Here is a 21,520-nt window from a genome sequence, read left to right on the forward strand (position 1 = left end):
TGACACTGGCCATGCTAATGCAGGCAGAGCGAATCCCAGCAGCATCGTTCCTGTACACGAGGGCCAGATACAGGCTGTCCCCAACTTTTATACAAGGTCTGCCCCCAAAGTTCATCTTCACCTTTTGGGTGTGGTGGTTGTTCAAGGCCTTTTTTTTTTTTTTTTTTTTTTTTTTGTGGTACACAGGCCTCTCACTGCCGTGGCCTCTCCCGCTGCAGAGCACAGGCTCTGGACGCGCAGGCCCAGCTGCTCCGCAGCACGTGGGATCCTCCCGGACCGGGGCACGAACCCGTGTCCCCTGCATCGGCAGGCGGACTCTCAGCCACTGCGCCACCAGGGAAGCCCCAAGGCCTATTTTTTAAGGAAACTGAAATGTCTCATGGGGGTAAGGAGCCCGCTCACACCTAGAGAAGCCTTGAATACCAATGCCCAGTGAGGCTGAATTACAATGTGAATGTCCCAGCCAGGTCCTGGGAGCCGGGGCTGTGCTGGGGGAGGGGGGGAGGGGGGAGGTCACAGAGGCAGTACTACAGCAGCCTCCCTTTCAGGGCCCAGGCCAGTCTAGGACCCAGTTTTTTTTTGGTTTGTTTGTTTGTTTTTGGCCACGCAGCACACGGGATCTTAGTTCCCCGAACAGGGATCGAACCCGCACCCCCTGCAGTGGAAGCACAGTCCTAACCACTGGACCGCCAGGGAAGCCCCAGAACCCAGTTTATTTAATCAGTCGGTCGGCCTGGGATCCTTCTCCCAGTTGCCTTACTTGGCCTTCAACTTCCCAGTTTGGAACTCATTTGCACCTCCCCACTTCCCCCCCTCAAAGCTCCAAAACCACAATTACCTACTTTCCTCCTGTCTTCCAGCCAAACTGCTAGTTCTTGTCAGTTTCACGTGGGAGGAAAAAGTACTTTCTTTAAAATCACTTACATCACAGATGGCTGGTCTCTCAACCTATTTCAAGGCATTTGTATCTTCTAATGTTTTAAGGCAAATTTCGAGCAGCCATTTTTATGAAGGTTAAAGAAATGGGAAGAGCCCTGGGGGGCAGGGGGCAGGGGCCCTGGGGTGTCTGCCCCCCCGCCATCGTCCCACCAGACCTCTCCGCTTAGCACAGCTTCATTTCCTTCTTGTTTTTTCCCACAACACTGTGGGCCTTGGTGGGAGGGGACGGCATTGTGTGGGGGGCAGGTAGGAACGCCACTTGAAAACTGGGCACTGTTCGAGGTTTTGTTGAATATGATACCTTTAGGATTCCACTTACAGCCCCTGATCCAATTTGGCGTAAAAGCAATTTCAGTGATGTGAGCCGTGGTTATAAATGTCAGAGAGGGGGCCTCTCAACCAGTAAAAACGTTGACTCTGTCCAGTTGGGAAGCCTCTTCTTCCCATGCTCACTGCACTGCAGAGGTACCAATAATCTGTGACCCCAGACCTGGTCAGGCCATGGAAAGGTCTAACATGGAGAGGTCAAGATGAGGGATTTCACCCGATTCAGACATGAGCTCTCCAACTGTTTCACCTACATCCTGCAACCTGGGAAGTTAAACTTCTGAGATCATCTCCCATCCTCCATCACACGATCCCTGATAAGGATATTTTTGACTAAATTGTTACGCACGTTCATGCGGTCTATACCTAGACACGCTGCCATCTGTGAAAACTCCAGCGTTAAAATAAACTCACTACCTAGAGAATTTAAACTCACAAAAGTCAGTGACGTTTTGGAATACCGTAATCAACAAGTTACTTCAGTTCTCCAAGCCAAACGTTATTTTCAATAAGAAACCAAAGCAGATAAGACTGAAGCCATTCCCAGAAAGAAGCACGTTTCAGCTGCAAGGGCCACAGCTGCACCAAGATCTAAGTGCTGTTGGCGACAACAGAAACTGCAGTTAGAAGAGCGTCTTGCACAAACTGATGTAGAGATAGACTGAAGAAAAAAAAAAAACAGCTCAGGGTGCAGGGAGAGGTGCAGAGAGACAAAGCTGATGACATAACCCAGGGAGGGGATGAGTCTATGTATGCAGCAAACTAGGTCACTCAACACGCGAGCTGGCCCGGAGGACGTTTGGGGCTGAGGCTCTTGGTTAATTAACACCAGCGCCAGGGGAAGCAACCAGCCTCCTGTAGGAAGCACGTGCTGGATGGCACAATGGACCCCCCAAATCTGGGCAAGTGGCCTCTGAGGAGCAGGGTGTCAGCCCCGCAGGGGCTAAGGAGAGAGAAGGAGCATTTCCTGCACACGGATTCATGGCCATGTCCACACACCAAGGGGTTTCCACGCGCCCTCATCTAACCTTCATTGCAACCCTTAGATCGGGTGCTAGGGTTATCCTGTTGTGCAGATGAGGGCCCGAGGCCGAGAACGGTGACATAATTTGCCCAAAACCTAATAGCTAGGAATCTGTGGACCCAGGATTTGCACCCATGGCCTGGTGGCCTCAGATCCTCCGTTCTTAGCAGCTCAGGACTGCGCCCCGCGGAATATCCAGCGAATGTTCTTCCCTGGTTGACTGAGGACTTGTTGATGGTTTCTTAAATCAACTTTGGGGGGGAGGTTAAGTATGCACTGTTCTGCATCTCTGCCCCAGGAGCTTCCAAACATCAATTTCCAACAGACACTGACTTGTTCTTCCTCACAGCACTGGCCCTGAATATCTGAGGGTAGCTATCCTCCACCAAAGCTGCTGAAGGCAACTAAAACTTGATGGCAGTTGCTGTCTACTCAATCCCAGTTATGTGCCAGGCACCTCACAGATGTCACTGAATCCTTACAGGAATCCCACAAGCAGCAACTTCCATCTGCATCTTAACTCAGAAAGACGAAGGATGGACATCAAGAGGGATGCGGCTATGAAGGGTGGTGCTGGAGCTGCCTTTCTAGTACGGTTCATTGCCTCCTGATGCCTCCCCTGCCTGGCCTCAGCCAATATGCTGTCTTTAGGCTTATCCTCAACATCTGGTGTTAACCAAGAAACACATTCCTCCATCTCTGAATCCTGCTGAAATACTAGGAAAAACAGCACGAGACCCACAGCTGACCACTGGAGACAGGGAATGAACTTGGTCTGCCATGGAATGAACTTGGCATGCCGTGGAATGAACTTGGCCTGTGGCATCCATTTGGTCTGATTCAAACCCGAAGAATCCACATACTGCATAATAAACATTTTTAAAAATCAAGAAGGATCTAACAGAAAACTAGCCCAAGGAAAAGGTGATCTCCTGCACCACAGAGAGTCAAGGGAGGTACCCAACGTGAACTGAAAAAGAAGGTAATGTTGGCATGTCTCCCAGAGTCCATGTGTCCTTGTGCATTGGATGGACCAATGAGCAAATCAGGAGAGAAACTTGCGACAGCTGACGAGGGCTCCAGGCTTCGTGCTGGCCACCCATAAGCGGTTCGTTCTTCAATTAAAGAAATGTGTCCCCAGGGACTGTGGGCTCCCTGGCGATGCCTGCAAAATCTCATGAGGACTGGAGGCAATGTGAGGTCCTGGGGTCCACCCTTATGGGTGTAAGCTGTCCAACAGTGTGACAGGGCCCTGCTGGACCAATGCTAAGCCCTCCCAGAGGGGAGAGGAGGAGAAGGAGAGAGATTGAAGGGGATTTACGGAGATTTATTTGGGGAAAGGAAAGATTAAAGGGATTTATGGAGACCCAGCCAAAAAAAAGCTCAACAAGTTAACCCCTAAAATCCTCCTCTGAGAGGACAAGAAAGTCCACCTGCCAAGTCTAATTACTGTCTACTTGGTTGCCAAGTTTGATCCAGAAATTTCTACTTGAGACCTAGTCTTCATTCGCCCCTCCAGGAACAAGCTCTAAAAAGTGCAATTTCCCAGATCCCACCGTACTAATCGGTAAGGCCACGAGGGTTTATCTTTTTTGCAACCAAGAAAATCTTTTGGCTTTTTCTCTCCAAACATAAAACATACTATCAAAGAAAGAAGTAGCAGGAGTTTGCATGTTTATTATTTTTCACAGAACGTCTGGGCTTGAATTCCCAAATCAAGTGGGAGAGTTGTAGGTTACAGGTGCACCTGTCAAAGTGATCTTCCTGTTGATAATTCTAGAGGCAAAACCCAGCATTTTCACAGAAAGTTAAGCAGTTCGTCCAGCTGCTCAAATGTCCAGCCTATCATGGCTTCCCCCTGTGACAGAACAGGAGATATTTCAAAAGCCCATCCCAGACACAAGCTCTTGGAAAGAAAGAGATTAGCCTTAAAATCCAATGGTCCCTTGGGACTTCCCTGGCAGTCCAGTTGTTGAGACTCCGTGCTTCCAGTGGGTGTGGAGAATAGGGAACCCTCCTGCACTGCTGGTGGGAATGTAAATTGATACAGACACTATGGAGAACAGTATGGAGGTTCCTTAAAAAACTACAAATAGAACTACCATACGAACCAGCAATCCCACTACTGGGCATATACCCTGAGAAAACCATAATTCAAAAAGAGTCATATACCAAAATGTTCATAGCAGCCCTATTTACAATAGCCAGGACATGGAAGCAACCTAAGTGTCCACTGACAGATGAATGGATAAAGAAGATGTGGCACATATATATACAGTGGAATATTACTCAGCCATAAAAAGGAATGAAATTGAGTCATCTGTAGTAAGGTGGATGGACCTAGAGTCTGTCATACAGAGTGAAGTAAGACAGAAAGAGAAAAACAAATACCGTATGTTAACACATATATTTGGAATCTAAAAAAAAAAAAAAAAAGGTTCTGAAGAACCTAGGGGCAGGACAGACATAAAGACGCAGATGTAGAGAATGGACTTGAGGACACGAGGAGGGGGAAGGGTAAGCTGGGATGAAGTGAGAGAGTGGCATGGACATATATACACTACCAAACGTAAAACAGATAGCTAGTGGGAAGCAGCCGCATAGCACAGGGAGATCAGCTCAGTGCTTTGTGACCACCTAGAGGGGTGGGATAGGGAGGGTGGGAGGGAGGGACGCAAGAGGGAGGAGATATGGGGTATATGTATACATATAGCTGATTCACTTTGTTATACAGCAGAAACTAACACAACATTGTAAAGCAGTTACACTCCAATACAGATGTTAAAAAAAAAAAAAAAAGACTCCATGCTACCAATGCAAGGGGCGCAGGTTCAATCCCTGGTGGGGGAACTAAGATCCCACATGCCGTGTGTCGTGGCCAAAGATTTTTTTTAATTTTTAAAAAATAAACAAATAAATAAATCCAAGAGTCCCTCACAAGGAGAACCCAGGAGCCCAAAAGATGTTGAGTTTTCCCTCCAAACTCTTTCCAAGAGCTTCCCAGAACATGGACAGTCCTGCTGTGCCCACAGAGCAGGTGCTCAGAAAATCCTTGGAACAAAACTGACCAAAAGCAACAAACAGCATCTTTCTTCCAACCCCAAATCCCTGGCGAATCTCACATCCCACACCCAATCTACCAGCAATTCCTATTGGCTCTCCCTTCCACATGTTTCCAGAATCCAACCACTTCTCATCACCCCCAGAGCGGCACCCCAGTCCTCCACCACCATTCTCTCTCCCCTGGATGGTTTCCATAGCCTCCGAGCTGGTCTCCCTGTTTCTGCCCTTGAACCCGTCCATTCATTCTCAACACAGCAACCACAGCCATGATGGAAACACCTGAGTCAGGTCAAGGAACACCTCTGCTCAAAACAGCCCTTGCTGTTCCCTCCGACTGGAACATTCTACCTTCAGCTATCCCAATGCAGCCTCCAGATCTTTATTCAAATAGCAGCTCTTCAGCCAGGCCCTCCCTGGCCACCCTGCTTCAAGCCACCATCACCTCCTCCTCCCAAAAATCCCCTTTCCCTGCTTCATTTCTCCCCTAACGTGTATACTAGATAAAATACTCTACATTTTCCTGGTTCATGGTTTTTTTTTATTTTCTGGCTTCCTCACCAGAATGTGAGCTCCAGGAAAGCAGGCATTTGTGTCTGCTTGTTCGCTGCTGTACTCCCCCCTGCCGCGCACCGGTGCCTAGAATATAGCAGGTGTTCGATAGATATTTTTAAATGTACAAGAGGCTGAATTTGTATCACGCCTCAAACAAAGGGCTGAGAAATGCAAACTTCTAACCAATGCCGCAGCTGGGATACCCTCGGGGGGCACTCTGGGGGCTGCCCACCTCTCTGCTCCTCCGGGTAATATTCTTTTAAATGCTTTTCACAGACTAAAATTTTGAGTAGTCCCAGAATAATTACTCTTAAATCAGTCGGTCAAACACACAAATCACCTCGGGTAGCTCTGCAATCTCCCTCTCCCCCCCACACCCACGCACACACACCCGCCTCCCACAAAAGAACAGGTGAGTCTGTGTTCTACCCGGGCTTTCAGATAAATCAATAATCTGTGTCCTCAACAGGTGTACTGATTGAGCAATTTCAGAACAAGGCATGTACGGGAGATACTAGTGGGAAAAGACAGTGCTGGTCCCACAGAAATTTCTATTTATACTCTTCCTAGAGCAGCACCCAGCAGGCACTCATTTCATGAAAAAGCAGAGGCATTGTGCTACTGACATCAAGTGGGATGACACTTCCTGTCCTGAGCTGTATCACTTTGCTACTAGCCTGGGCATAAAAATGTCCTTCCAAATAGGGCTAAGCTGCTCTAGCTACACACGAAAGCTCCTGAAAAATTATAGTGAGTGCCTTCATTACCCAGACAAGCCAAAAAAATCTTAGGGTTGTAAGGGCACTTGAAAATCATCCCATCTTCCTTGTCCTCCCCCTGATTTTACAGGTGAGGAAGCTAAGACCATGTCATGTGGAAAAATGACCAAGCAGCTCACAGGCCACACACCCCAGCAGTGGCTGAGTCAGACCTTGAACCCAGGCCCAAGGCCTCCATGGTGCCCGCTCCAGCCCCCCACAAACATCAATTACTTCAAGACAAAACATTCGGTCTGTAAGAAAAGCATGTATTCATACCCTGCAGAGATGAAGATCTATTTTCCAGGACGTGCCATTTCCATACTCTGGGGGAAGAAATGAGGTATGTTGGGAGAATCATTCTGTGTCAATTCTCAGAGCCTCCTCTGTTCAGATGCCTTTCATGGCGTGGCAACTACAGAAGCCACTTCCATGAGTCTGGGGTACTTCCTGGACACCACGGTCAAACCTTTCTTCCCATCTGTATCTTTCTCCAAATGGCCTATTTTCATTGTCTTGGTTCAGAAGACGTGGAAAGACACCTACAGTAGAGATGGCCTGAACGGCCTCGGCAAAAAACTCCACAGAAATGTTTACGATTCCTAATTGCTGTTACACAACATTTATTTGATCCCTCATTAATCTGGCATGCCAGGCAGGGATCTGAAAACATGGCGTTGATTAATAAACAGCAATTAAGCCTTCCCACCTTGTTCAGAGCTAGGGTTAGGGCCTGGGATTCCCCTTCAAAGGGAGCCACACTGAAGGTCATAAGTTGAGAGGTTTCTCTTGAGGCCTGACTCAGGGGTGCATCAGAAAAACCCAGGTCCAAACCACACAGTGGGTTCCTTCCCCTATGCTGTCCTTTGCTTCCTCCAGCTCTCTTCCCACCCTTCTGGGCCAGCCTTCACTCCCATTTGGCTCCCACCTCCAGCAAGGTCCTGCTGACCACACGGTCTAAATGGCTTGACCCTCTGGCCTTCAACAGTAGAGGTTCTGCTCTGCATGGAAAGGTACCTGGATCAGGCAGCCAGATATCAGATTACAAGGTTTTGCCAAGTGAGTGCTCCTTGAGCCTTCACTGTGCTTTATTTTAAAAGCATTTTAACACTGTGGGCTGACAATCTGGCTCCTGGCAGGGCTTTCCTGCCTTAGGATCCTAAAGGCATATGGTAAAAGTGTGACAAACAAAATGATTGGGCCTGCAGAGTACCTTGGAAATGAATCCCAATTGTAACTGCTGACACCCTTGACTGATGCTAGGTTTCACTGCAAACAAGTGTAGAGCCCAAAGCCAAAATCTACTCTAACAGAACCAGAAGTGACCTCTATTTAGACTCAGGTCAAGATCACTGGACTTGGCCCAGGGCAAAACAGGCATCCTGAACTTTGGACCACTTCTAGAGAGTCCAAGAGACAAAAAGGTGTTGATAAGCCAAAAGCTTTAACATGTCACATGTTTGGATAATTATGTTTTCTTTACCTTAATATTAAAATTAGCTTTCCAAACACTAAAGTTAGTCAAATTATTATTAACATTTGCTGTTACATAATCCACAGAGAGGCTCAACCCCACATGCATAATCACAAGTTGTTCTGCCTAGATTCGAATATCAGCTCCACTTAATAAGTAGCTCCAGTTTGACAGGTCACATAATTTCTCTTTTGCCTCAGTTTTTCCATCTGCCAAGTGGGGATAAAAGTAAATACCCACTTCATCAGGTTAATATGGGAGTAAAATGAGTTACTATACCTAAGGCACTTAGAATAACAACTGGTTCTTGGTATTTATTTAATAAAGTCACCTACATTTACTACTACTACTATTATTATTATTATCATGCTATTGAGTGGAAACATTTTGATCGCTTTATTGTTTGTGTTTCACTCTCCTAGAACCCCTGTCAGCACTACGGGACCATAGTGGGAAGCTTCATTCCAAAGAATTCTGTCCAAGACAGAAGGCAAAGCTTTGGAACCCTAACAGAGACCCATCCCCAGGCTCACGGTGAATGTGGCCAGAGTCCAAGAGGTTGTTCTGCACGAGCTGTACGGTCGCTCCGTCACCATGAGGCAAGTCCCCATCCTGCCCAGAGGTGGAACCACCCGCAGTCATACCCAAACAGCACCTGCCACAGCCGGAGCCACTCAATGAAGCCACAGCTCATGGGGCTGAGCAGCCCAGCCACGGCAGAGGGGCAGCTGCCCGGCTCTCTGGGGAGCAGGAGGCAGTCAGGGGAGCTGCATCGGTCTGCTTGGAGGCTGCAGGCAGAGGGACCAGCTCGAGGGGCTCGGGTGGAGATGCGCCTGGCAAAGGAACGCATTCTCTCACGATGGGACTCCACTCTCTCCCATCCCCTCATCTGAGGCCACATCATCAGTCTCAGAATGACCAGCAAGCACAGCTTCTTCTTTCTCGGCAACTTAAGCATCTCAGAGTCACTACCCCAAACCCAAATAAACCTCAACGATAATTTTCTAAAGTTATGGACAAAACCTCACCCCTTAACAGGCCATGCTAAGAGGCAGCCCCAAGCCCCTCTCTATGAAAAGGCTAAGTCCTTTCTGTTTTCTTTCCAACAGATAGAAAGTCTACAACCACAGGTAGACTGTGTTCCTGAAGCAAGCACAACGGCTGGGAGACCCTATTCTCACCCTCGGCAAGTGTGCGTCCCCAGAATCAGAAGCATGGCAGGGATGCTACCTTCACAACTTGGGCTCTGGGGGACCACTGCAGATACGGGGCTGGGGGAGGGAAAATGACCAAACAACTCAGTGGACCCTGAGTATGGGACAGAAAACTATCTGGGTTTGAAAATGTGGTCCTGGAAAAGCAAACCAACCACAATAACAAGTAAAGGGGGTTTAAGGAAGACAGGAGAGAAGAGCACGCTGATTTCTCTTATGAAACACCTCCTCTATCTCTTCCCAGCCTAATTAACACCTCCATGAACCCCTGCAAAACGTTCGGTTCATACAGCACATATGTGTTTGAATATATATGCTGACAGATACCGATCACATGAGGGGAGAAAATAACTCCAACTTCAGACTCTTCCAGCAGTGCCTGATTCTCTTTCACTATCAGCCTCCCTACCTATTCTGAGGCACTCCACAACAAAACAAACAAAAACCAACTCCTGGGCAGAAAGGGAACAGCAGCTGAATGGAGCAGCACATGCTCGGAGCCTTCCTGCCATGGACTTCTGGTTATTCCTGCTTTCTGGAGACTCTGCCACCAGCCTCGGACTACACACAGCCCTAGAGAGAAACCGCCGGTACAGCGACCCTCGCAGACCCTCCCTTTGGGGACCCGCACCCCAGCGTGTGCTGCCGAGCCTGATGAAATGGACAGACGCTCAGGTAAGGCTCTGCCCACACGTGACCCTGAACACTGCGAAATTCCTCCCTTCCTTAATCGCGCGGCCATCCAAAGTCTTGCCTACACCTAGTACGTGAAGATGTCAATTCTATAAGAATACATAACGGGAAGGGCAGAAATGGGAATGCCTGGAGCCCGATTTTCTCGTGACCACGTCTCTCGCGGGCACGGTGCACCCATGCACACGGTGAGTAGACGCACGCAGCCAGTAAACAGGAATATCCACCATGCTCAGCCCACAGTCACGCGTGGGGAGAAGTCGAGAGGGCGGCGGTGTCAGGGAAGTGAAAAGTCGCCCGCCTGCGACCGACCCCGAAAGCCCAGAGCCTCCCCCGCCCAGGAGCGGCTCCCACCCGGGCCCGCGGGGCGACCCACGCGGCCGGCACTCAGGGGGCACGCAGAGCCGAGAACTGGACAATGAGGACGCGGCGACCCGCCGGTTCCGACCGCGGTGGCGGCGGCGGTGGCAGCGGGAGCCACCTCTGCACCCGCGGCCGCTGCCATCTCCACCCTCTACTCCCCGGTCCCCACTTACGTTCCGAGGGTCTCCTTAAACTCGAAGATTTTCTTGATGTCTTCAGCTTGCTTTTTCCAGGAGGAGCTGCTCTCGCCGTTCTCCCGGGCCATGGCAGACGAGGCCGGCGTGCGCAGAGGGCGGCGAGGCGGAGCGGCCGGGGGCGCGGGGGGCCGGGGTGGGCGAGCGAGGAGGGGGCGCCCGAGCGCGGGGGCGCGGGGGGCGGCGGCGCGGGCGCAGCGGGGGCGCCGGCGGCGGCGAGCCGGTCCGGGAGGGCTGGGCTGGCGGCGCGGGGATGCTCGGCGCGGGAGCCGGAGGAGACTTTGTGCTGCGGCAGAGCTTCCTCTTCTGCAGTTTCCTCTTTCACTCTCGCCGCCGCCGCGGTCCCTCCCTGGCTCTTATTTCTGCGCGTCTCGGGCACAGACTTCCTGCCGCCGCCGCCACTCGCCCGGCTCCTTTGCAGCCGGCTGCCAGCCTCACTTTCTGCTACTTTCTTGCCTCCCTTCTCCTCCCTCCCAGCCGCCCGCCCTGCTCCCTCCCTCCTCCTCCTCCCGCGGGCTCCCCTCCCTCCCCGCGCGCCCCGGCTGCCTCCCGCCTCCGCGCCTCCCGCGTGCTGCCGCCTTCGGGGATGTCCTGCTCCCCGGGAACGCCGTGCCCCGGGCGCCGGGGCACCGCCGTCGCCGCCCGGCCACGCTCCCCGCCGCCGCGCGCGCCCTGGAGCCCAGGAGAGGGCAGGTGCGGGGGACCCAGGCAGGTGCGGGCGCCCAAGCGCGTGCTGAAGGACCCCGGCCGCCCGGGGCTGCTTTATTAATTCCGCAAAGTCAAGTCTCGGGGGCGCGAGGGCTTTCCTCTCGGGCTGCGGGAGAGGGCGCCTCTGCGCTGCGCTAGGACGCTGCAGGGCGGGGGCGAGGGCGGGGGCGCGAGGCCACCCGGATGCCGGGCGCCAAGGGCGGGGGCGTCCTCCCCGGGCGTCCGGGCGCTAGCGCGGGGTCGAACGCGGGGGCTGGTTGTTATGGCGACGGGAGGCGGCGGCCGCGGGGATGCTGGTGGAGGTGGGCGTTGACTCGGGCCGCGCGGCGCCCGCCAGCGGCTGGCGCTCCCCGAGCCTGCCTGGCCCTCCCGACTGGGCGACTGGAGCTAATTCGCATTGCACCAAAATCGGCGCCCGTGACCAATTATGGCGGGGGGAGGGGGCCTCGCGGCCGGGGACGCGCAAGACGTGCCAGGCGCTGCCTCGTTTTCTCTTTGGGAGCTTAACTCCCGGGGTTATCTGGCGGCCGAGCGGCGGGTGGATTCAGGGACGGGCTCTGTGCGCCTCCCAGGCTGCTTCGGCCCCAGGGCTGGAGCGGCCTTCGCTCCAGCTCGGCCCCTCCTGGTTTCTCCCTCTCCTCGCCGGCCGAAACCCAGAGACTTAGAGGAAAGTGAACCTCTGCCCCACACTCTCTTCGCCAGGGGGGCCGCCCCTCCTCAGCCCAGCCGCAGTGGGTTTAGTAGAGCACGCTGTGCCAGGGAAGGTACCTGGAAATAGCCTTTCTAACAGATTGGAGAAACGCACCCAGAGTTCCCTCCGGCCTCCCATTTCGGAGGCGCATTCTGACTGCCCATCCCTCTCCTGTGTCCACCTGTCAGAGGGCGATCCACGTACAAACGCCCATTCTCAACCTGCAGGGACTACCTCGTGTTTCGAAAAATTGTAGTTTTCTTCGTATCAAGACTCTCTCTCCCTGAGGGCCCCTCGGCCGAGTTGGGTAAACAGCCCTGTGTCTTGATTGGTGACACCTGTCCCATTTTCCCAGGACTGTTCCAATTTCACTGTAAAAGGGGGAAAAAATATTCTACTCCCTGAAGAGGAAACTTACCCAGCACCTTCTTCCTCGTTCTGACAGGCTGGATGCAGGCCGACTGCCCTCCCAGAAGCCGTCTGTACCCACCACACACTGCACCCCGCCGCCCTCCACCTTTTTTCCCTGACCCCAAGGAGGTGGAAAGATAATCTGGCCTGCCCATTCCTCCACATCTGCGTGCTGGATTCCGCCTTTCAGGGGCTGTTAGCTTAAGGCTCTCCAGGCTGAGGAGAGCAAATGGGGGATTTGGCTGTTAGAAACTGACTACATTGACAAACCCAACTTCCAAGATGGATGACTAGGGAACATCTCTCAAAGTTGGGGCACGTATTCCCTGGTGGCGCAGTGGTTGAGAGTCCGCCTGCCGATGCAGGGGACACGGGTTCGTGCCCCGGTGTGGGAGGATCCCACATGCCCCCACATGCCGCGGAGCGGCTGGGCCCGTGAGCCATGGCCGCTGAGCCTGCGCGTCCGGAGCCTATGCTCCGCAATGGGAGAGGCCACAACGGTGAGAGGCCCGCGTACCACAAAAAAAAAAAGTTGGGGCACGTCACCAAAAGCAAACAGCACCACTTCAAGAAGAAACACATTTGCACAGCACTGTAAATCAACTATACTTCAATTTAAAAAAAAAAAACATTTGAAGAACTATACTATCGTTTATTGGGGTTAAAGGTTAGGCAATATGAAGAGTAGGAACCAGGTGTGACTAAGATCCCAGTGGACACTCCCATGCCCGCCAATATGCACCTGCTCATCTTTTTCCCCTTTCCCTTCCTCCCACTCCTTCTTACCCCGTTCTTTCCTCTCTATTTCACCCTTGCTCCTTGCCTATGGACCAAACACCGGAGCTCATGATAACAATTCTCAGTCTCAGCTTCTGTCCCCGGAAATAAAGAAGTGGTGATGCTAAAGAAGTTTTGTACTGTTGGAACTATAATGGGGAGTTTTCATTCTCTTCCAAATTTTCCAGAATGGTGTTCATTCAGAGCATTATCAAGTTATCCTCAGCTGGACTAGGTCCTAGAGAAAAGACTCAAACTAATGGGGAGCTGAAGAGGCCAAGCCCAAAAGAATGGATCCCATGACCCAAAGAAGGAGGTGGAAATGTCAAGACAATTCAGTCTGGCTTTAGCATGGTCATTCCTCCCTTACTGGACACCATGTAAAGTAAGAGATCTTGACCTTGGAAACTGCAATAGAAAACAAAACCATCATTCCCTAAGAATGGTTAAACCGTAGCCTGTTAAGGGCTTAATTCTGTTTGCTTGAGGACTCTTGCTTGGACTGTTCCCCAGTAACAGACCATTTCCTCCAGCTGCCGTGTTTTTCTAGCGGTGGTAGCTGCCACGCTCTTCTTCCCACCCCCACTCCATTGTCAATCAGTTATTACCTATCCGTCAAAAGTTGTCTGTTCCCTAACAATTCCACTCCAGAAAGCTCTGCCAGATATTCCAGATTACTAAAGTTTAGGTCCCAAGTCTTTATATTTCCTTTAAAGCCTTTAACGTTTTTTTTTTATTAAAGAACCCAAAGAACAAGATGTTTAATAACCCATCATTAAAGACTTACTAATTTTATGCCCATCAAACTCTTTTCCAGCCAACAGTCCTGCCAGTAGGTCAGGTTTGTGTGGCCCAGGTTCAGAGCTGGGCAGGTGGTGTGGGGGAAATATATACTATCTAAAGCAAATGCATAGATTATAATAATTGAAAATTTCTAAATTACCTCTATTCAGCCTTTAGTACCTAAAGTGATAAACCAGGAAGGAAAGCTGGGGTGGTAGAAAGAACTAGAAATCTAGAAATCCAGGAAACTAGGCTCAAGTCCCAAGTCTGTTGCTAAATTTGTGTTAAAGACACTTTACCTACCTGAGCCTATAAAATCCAGGTTGTAGGAGGGAGAGTGGTATGTAAACTCAATGATTTTAGGATTTGTAAATCAGTGTGTTTTTTTTATATGATGAAAAGCTTATCCAGAATATCATTACTCTTTGAAAACTTAAGAACTCTTTGGTCTAAAAATGTATTAATCAAAAATGTTTTATTAGGTGACTTTATGTAGATACGCTCTACATGAAAAACTTATTTAAATCTCAGCCAGAAATATTGCAGGGAAAAATGTTTCATTATTAGAAGATGAGCATCAGGACTTCCCTGGCAGCCCAGTGGTTAAGACTCTGCACTTCCACTGCATGGGGTGTGGGTTGGATCCCTACTTGGGGAACTAAGATCCTGAATGCCACGCTGCACAGCCAAAAAAAAAAAGTTGGGCATCATCCTTTCCATCAAATGGATTGTGTGACAACACTCTGATGCTAGAGGCCTCTTCTCACAAACCCTGTGAAAGTTTGGTTATCTTAAATTGTGTATGTAGTTCCTAGAAATAGTTAAAGAGAGTTACTAGGCCATATTTCCTATCAAGGCACACCTCAGAGATACTGCAGGTTTGGTTCCAGACCATCGCAATAAAGTGAGTCTCACAAGTTTTTTGGTTTCCCATTGCATGTAAAAGTTACGTTTACACTATCCTGTAGCCTATTAAGTGTGCAATAGCATATGTCTAAAAAAAATGTATGGACCTTCATTAAAAAAAAATGATGCCAATAGACTTGCTCGACACAGGGTTGCCACAAACCTTCAATTTGTTAAAAACTCAATATCTGCGAAGTACAATAAAATGAGGTCTGCCCACGTGCTGATGATCAGCGTAAGTTGTTGACTGTGTACACAACAATGACACCTAGAAAAGTCAAAGCTGAATGAGGAATCACACATAATTGCCACCATTGCAAAAAAAAAAAGCAGCCTGGCAGGGAGGCAGGGTCGAGAAGAGGGACTCAGTGTTTTTGTTTCAGATCTCTATTCAAAGAGGTAAAGACAAAAGAGCCTTTAGTCAAAAACCTGGGTTATAAAGAACCTGAGCGTGATTCAAAGAAAATTCCAGCTAGCCTGGAAAATGTCTAAGTCTCACTCCTTACCGTGAACCTCTTACAAATAGCTCTTCGTACGGGAACTCATCTAGTTTACATGAAAAATCAAGGTAGAACGAGCACAAAATCTTTACAAAATGTCTCCAATTTAAAAAGAGAGAGTGAAGGAGTAGGAAGAACAATAGAAGTGAAGATTCAACACAAGAAAAAAAATCTGGGGCTTCCCTGGTGGCACAGTGGTTGAGAGTCCACCTGCCGATGCAGGGGACATGGGTTCATGCCCTGGTCCGGGAAGATCCCACATGCCGCGGAGTGGCTGGGCCCGTGAGCCACGGCCGCTGAGCCTGCGTGTCCGGAGCCTGTGCTCCTCAGCAGGAGAGGCCACAACAGTGAGAGGTCCGCGTACAGCAAAAAAAAAAAAAAAAAAAAAAAAAATCTGCTATAGAATAGATTAAAATTTGTGTTCAAAGTATCAAAATTTATTTTGAAAAATTGTATAAGACAAGAACTTGCTCAGGGAAGATAGGGCAAGACAACAACAGGACTTAAAACATGAGCTGGAGAGCTCAGGAAAGAATCAGGAAACAAAATGAAATCACCATAGGTATAAAGACTACGATGGAAAAGGCACAAGGAAAATTTATAAAAACTTTTTAAGGAATATAGAAAACAAATCAAGAATAGTGGGAAAATAAAATGGAAATGAGTAAAGGTTACCTAGAAAATTATATGAAGCACGAAGTTCAATATATTCATAAATGGTATTCCTTCTGAAGAGACTGAAATAATGGCACAAAAAATATTTAAAGATGTTATTCAAGAAAACTTTCCAGGGAATTCCCTGGTGGTCCAGTGGTTAGGATTCAAACTTTCACTGCCGGGGGCCCAGGTTCAATCCCTGGTTGGGGAACTAAGATCCCACAAGCCACGCAGTGTGGCAAAAAAAAAAAAAAGAAGAAGAAGAAGAAGAAAACTTTCCAGAAATGAAGAACTTAATCTACAGATTGAAGGGGCACATCAGGTATCAGAAAATATATGGATGATCAATATCAAGACATGTCCTAGTAAAACTGCTTACCTCCAAAGAAATAGTCCTTTGGTTTTCTCAAAAAAAAAAAAAAATCAAGTTACATGTAATGGGAAATATAAATATTAGCCTTTCATAGACTTCCATAGCCACATCCAATGATAGAGGATATGTTTATAAAGTCCCTGAAGAAATTAATTGTTATGTAAGAATTTCATAATAATAGATAATACTTATTGAGTTCATATAATGCATTAGACCCTGTTCCAAGTGCTTTACCATATTTATTCATTAATCCTCACATCAGTCTATGAAGTAGGTAATATCACTATTCCTATTTTGTAGTGGAGGAGACCAAGATTTGGAAAGGTTAAGAAACACACCCCAGGGCACACAGCATGAATAAATAAAACCCAAGCAGCCTGGCTCCAGAGCCCTGCCCTTAACTGTGGTACTGTAGTCCCTCCGTCAAAGTGTTACTCAAATAAAAGGCATCAGACAAACACTGAGAAGCTGTAACTGAAGGGGGAGGGATGGATGTTGAGCAGGCAAAAGTGAGAGATTTCCCCCACCATGTAAACATCTTTTCCATAAAGAAAGAGAGGAGAATGATAGTTGTTCAAAACCAAAACAGGATAATCAAATGACTGCTAAATCCAGAAATGTATCTTGTTTTGTTTTTTAAGTTTCTTTTTTTTTCAAACCTCAAGGGACTTTTAAATGAACACACCCTCCTGGATCTTTACCTGGTGGACATAACCTTTGTCTTCCTACCTTAGACCTGAAACAAGGATGGGACCTTTCCCAACATCCTCCCAGACCTGAATCTTGCTTCTGCTACAACTGACATGCAACACAATCTTGTCAGTTCATCTTAGACTTAAGAGTCTATTCCTGGGCTCCCCTGGTGGCGCAGTGGTTGAGAATCCGCCTGCCGATGCAGGGGACACGGGTTCGTGCCCCGGTCCAGGAAGATCCCACATGCCGCGGAGCGGCTAGGCCCGTGAGCCATGGCCGCTGAGCCTGCGCGTCTGGAGCCTGGGCTCCGCAACGGGAGAGGCCACAGCAGTGAGAGGCCCGCGTATAGCAAAAAAAAAAAAAGAGTCTATTCCTAACTTAGCGAAGTGCATTTGGCAATATGCACAGGTGCATTTATAAAATTGAGGACACTGAAAACAAGAAAAAAAAAAACACAGAAATTCCCTGGTGGTCCAGTGGTCAGGACTCAGCACTTTCACTGCAGGGGTCCGGGTTCATTCCCTTGTCGGGGAATAAGATCCCATAAGCCATGTGGCACAGCCAAAAAAATAAATAAAATTGAGGACACCAAAAGTAGTAAATATGTTTCCTCTTCTATGGGGAACCAAGCCTAAACAAAAATGGTACCTCCCCTGGTTTTCTACCCAGAACAGGATCTACAACAGACACTGAAGTAGAATCTCATCAGTTTATATTTAAACTTAATGCTATATTCCAAACAACTGAAGGAGGTACATTGGATGATACACATAAATGCATTTACAAAATTTGAGGGCATTTAGTCAATAAATATGCTGTTTCATATTAACAAAGCCAGGCCTACACAACCAACCACAATGGCCTCCAAAAATTGCCCATAAAGTTGATTTTCTCCAAAACCCCAAATCTTTTTAAAAATCTTTTCCTGTAAAGATGAGTAATTATCAAAAGGTGGGAGCCTAATTGTAAGATGATCTTTCTTCCTTTTCAGTAACTTGAACCACAAACATTTAAAAAATGTAACAGTCAAATAATGTTGAAGAAGAAGAGGAATCAATCTTAAGAAATGTCTTCCATATAGGCCCAGGAAAATATGCTCATCATCGCTAATTGTTAGAGAAATGCAAATCAAAATTATCAATACAATGAGGTACCACCTCACACAGGTCAGAATGGTCATCATTAAAAAGTCTACAAATAGGGCTTCCCTGGTGGCGCAGTGGTTGAGAGTCCGCCTGCTAATGCAGGGGACACGGGTTCATGTCCCGGTCCGGGAAGATCCCACATGCTGTGGAGCGGCTGGGCCCGTGAGCCATGGCCGCTGAGCCTGTGCATCTGGAGCCTGTGCTCCGCAATGGGAGAGGCCACAACAGTGAGAGGCCCGCGTACCGCAAAAAAAAAAAAAAAAGTCTACAAATAACAAATGCTGGAGAGGGTGTGGAGAAAAAAGAACCCTCCTACACTGTTGGTGGGAATGTAAATTTGTGCAGCCACTATAAAAACAGTATGGAGGTTCTTCAAAAAATTAAAAATAGAGTTGCCATATGATCCAGCAATCCCACTCCTGGGCATATATCCAGACAAAACTGTAGTTCGAAAAGATACATGCACCCCAGTGTTCACTGCAGCACTATTTACAATAGCCAAGATAGGGAAAAAAACTAAATGTCCATCGACAGATGAATAGATAAAGAAGACATTTTATAGGACTTCCCTGGTGGCGCAGTGGTTAAGAATTCGCTTGCCAAGGCTTTCGGGCTCTACGAAGAGGCTTGTTTTCCATTCAGTAAATGTACGTGTTTCTCAGAAAACAAAAAAAAAGAATCCACCTGCCAATGCAGGGGACACGGGTTCAAGCCCTGGTCCGGGAAGATCCCACATGCCGCGGAGCAACTAAGCCCGTGCGCCACAACTCTGAGCCTGCACTCTAGAGTCCCGCGAGCCACAACTGCTGAGCCCGCGTGCCACAACTACTGAAGCTCGTGCACCTAGAGCCCGTGATCTGCAACAAGAGAAGCCCGCACACCACAACAAAGATTAACCCCCACTCACCGCAACTAGAGAAAGCCCACACGCAGCAACGAAGACCCAAAGCAACCAAAAATAAATAAATAAATTTATTTTAAAAAAAGACGTGGTGTATGTATACACACACACACACACACACACACAATGGAGTACTGCTCAGCCATAACAAAGAATGAAATAATGCCATTTGCAGCAACATGGATGGACTCGAGATTATCATACTAAGTGAAGGAAGTCAGAAAGATAAAGACAAATACCATATGATATCGCTTATATGTGGAATCTAAAATACGACACAAATGAACATATCTATGAAACAGAAACAGACACACATACAGATAACAGACTTGTGGTTGCCAAGGGGGAGGGGATGGGGGAGGGAAGGATTGGAAGTTTGGGATTAGCAGATGCAAACTATTATATACAGGATGGATAAACAAGGTCCTACTGTATGGCACAGGGAACAATATTCAGTATCCTGTGATAAACCACAATGAAAAAGAATATGGAAAGCAATATATATGCATGTATAACTGAATCACTTTGCTGTACAGCAGCAATTAACACAATACAGTAAATCAACTATATGTCAATAAAAAAATTTTTTTTAAAGAAATGTCTTCCAGTGTTTGGTAAATTACCAGTTCTGGTGCATCTGGGGGCACTGGGAAGATGAATTATAACACCAGTGAACTGACCTGAACTCTGTCCATCAACCATTCTGAGCAGCTCAATTTCTCTGTGAGATATTTGTTGAGCTTGTACTTTGAAATAGACACTTTGAAAAAAAAAAAGAAAGAAATAGAGGCTTTGGATTGAAAAACGAATGAAGCACAGTTCCTGCCCTCAAGACATTCCACGTCTAAGAGACAAAGACAGACATGTAAACAGGTAGTAAAAATAAAATGTGATTGAGGCTGTAATGGAGGTTTGCACAGAGAGGGGTGGGGAAGCACAGAACAGAAAGGGCCAAAGTTCCTGGAGGCGTCAGAGGAGACTTCGCAGAAAGGAAGACTTTTGAACTGGGTCTGGAGGATCAGTAAGAATTTGCCAAGGAGGGAAGGGAGGGTGCATGCAGATTTCAAGCAGAAGGAAAAACATGTGTAAAGGAACAAAAATCAAAGAAAGGTATATCCATCAGAATAGCCTGGTGACAATCCCAAAATCTTAGCAGCATAGGCACAAAGGTTTGTTTCTCACGTTCATCAATTGGTCGGGACCTGCTGGCAGAGTAGCCGCCATCTTGAACTTTGCTGGTCCCTGTGGCGGAGGGGAATCAAGCCAAGTTTGCACAGCACTTGGTGGATTGCTCTGTCCTGGAAGTGACACACATCACTTCCACTCTGGCCAGAACAGATGACACAGCCTCACCCCACAAGGGGGCCTGGAAATGCAATCTTATGCACCCACCCAGAAGGTGGAGGGCTACAGTGATTTGGCAAACAGCACTAATTAATAACCACACCTGCAGATAATAAGGCACTGCAGAAGGCTGTGTGTTCAGGAAATGGTGCTGAAGGTGGTGGTGGTTAGAATGCAGGGAGCAGAGACGGGAACACAGAATAGGCCGGAAGAAATGAAAGGATCTGTTTGTGAAAGGCCTTCACTTCCTTCTTTTGGGCCCCAAAATAAAAATTTTAAGTGCTTCAACAAGTGTGACAATCAGGGTTGAAAACAGCCACACCCTACCTTGCAGTTCAGGAACGGCTGTGTCATCCACAGATAGTATATGGGCTTGTGGCTGCTTTTCTGATCCTGGTGGAACACAGCCTTAAGCACGACGGAAGCCTGGACACCTTTGAAGGAATTCGAACCAACAACTCCAGAGGTTGCAGTATTGCTTCCTACATTCCTACTTTTGATGTTAGTAATGTATTTCAATTTCTAGTCTTTAAGGAATCTTGAGGTCTGGGGTGAGGTCCTACATATGTGCCAAGGATGGACTGATTAGCTCGGACACTAAAATGCAATCTCCTTTTGGGGCATCTCTGCAGTCCTGAGTCAGGAGCATCACTGAATCTTAATTCCAGTCCGATAGACTATTAGCTCTAGTCCAATACAATCTTAACTCCAGTCCAAAAAAATCTTAGCTCCAGTCCAACAGAGCCCTAGAGTGCTGTTATTGGTGAGTGGGTGGGTACTCCATGCAGAAATGACTTTGCAAACAGCCTGATGCAGGAAACAAGCCAACAAGTAATCAGGTTTGTCAGTCAGTCTGGTGAGAGCTGTTTGCAAGTTCAGGCTTTTCCCTTAGGGCTACAGAGAAACAATGGAGTAGGTGCAAGAGTGGGGTTTTCTTTTTAAAACACAACTGGTGTGAAAGGCATCTAGCTTGTGTTCTGATATTGGTCCACTGAATTCAGAGCACAAACCAGAGCAAGGTGTTGTGTGA

At 48.1% G+C, this 21,520-nt stretch overlaps 1 protein-coding gene across 4 annotated transcripts in view; it reads right to left on the reverse strand.

Annotated features, from left to right (window-relative positions):
• Positions 1-10,771, reverse strand: part of CAMK1D (calcium/calmodulin dependent protein kinase ID) — a 421,414-nt gene extending 410,643 nt beyond the window's left edge. For all 4 annotated transcript variants that reach the window (XM_082616823.1, XM_082616821.1, XM_082616818.1 and 1 more), the window contains exon 1: positions 10,581-10,771. In XM_082616823.1, coding sequence (XP_082472949.1) covers positions 10,581-10,672 — 92 coding nt within the window. In that variant the 5' untranslated portion in view covers positions 10,673-10,771. The remainder of the gene's footprint in view (positions 1-10,580) is intronic.
• Between the last annotated feature and the right edge of the window lie 10,749 nt (positions 10,772-21,520).

The sequence above is a fragment of the Mesoplodon mirus genome (assembly GCF_964341445.2).
Source record: "Mesoplodon mirus genome assembly, chromosome: 4".
Taxonomy (NCBI): domain Eukaryota; kingdom Metazoa; phylum Chordata; class Mammalia; order Artiodactyla; family Ziphiidae; genus Mesoplodon; species Mesoplodon mirus.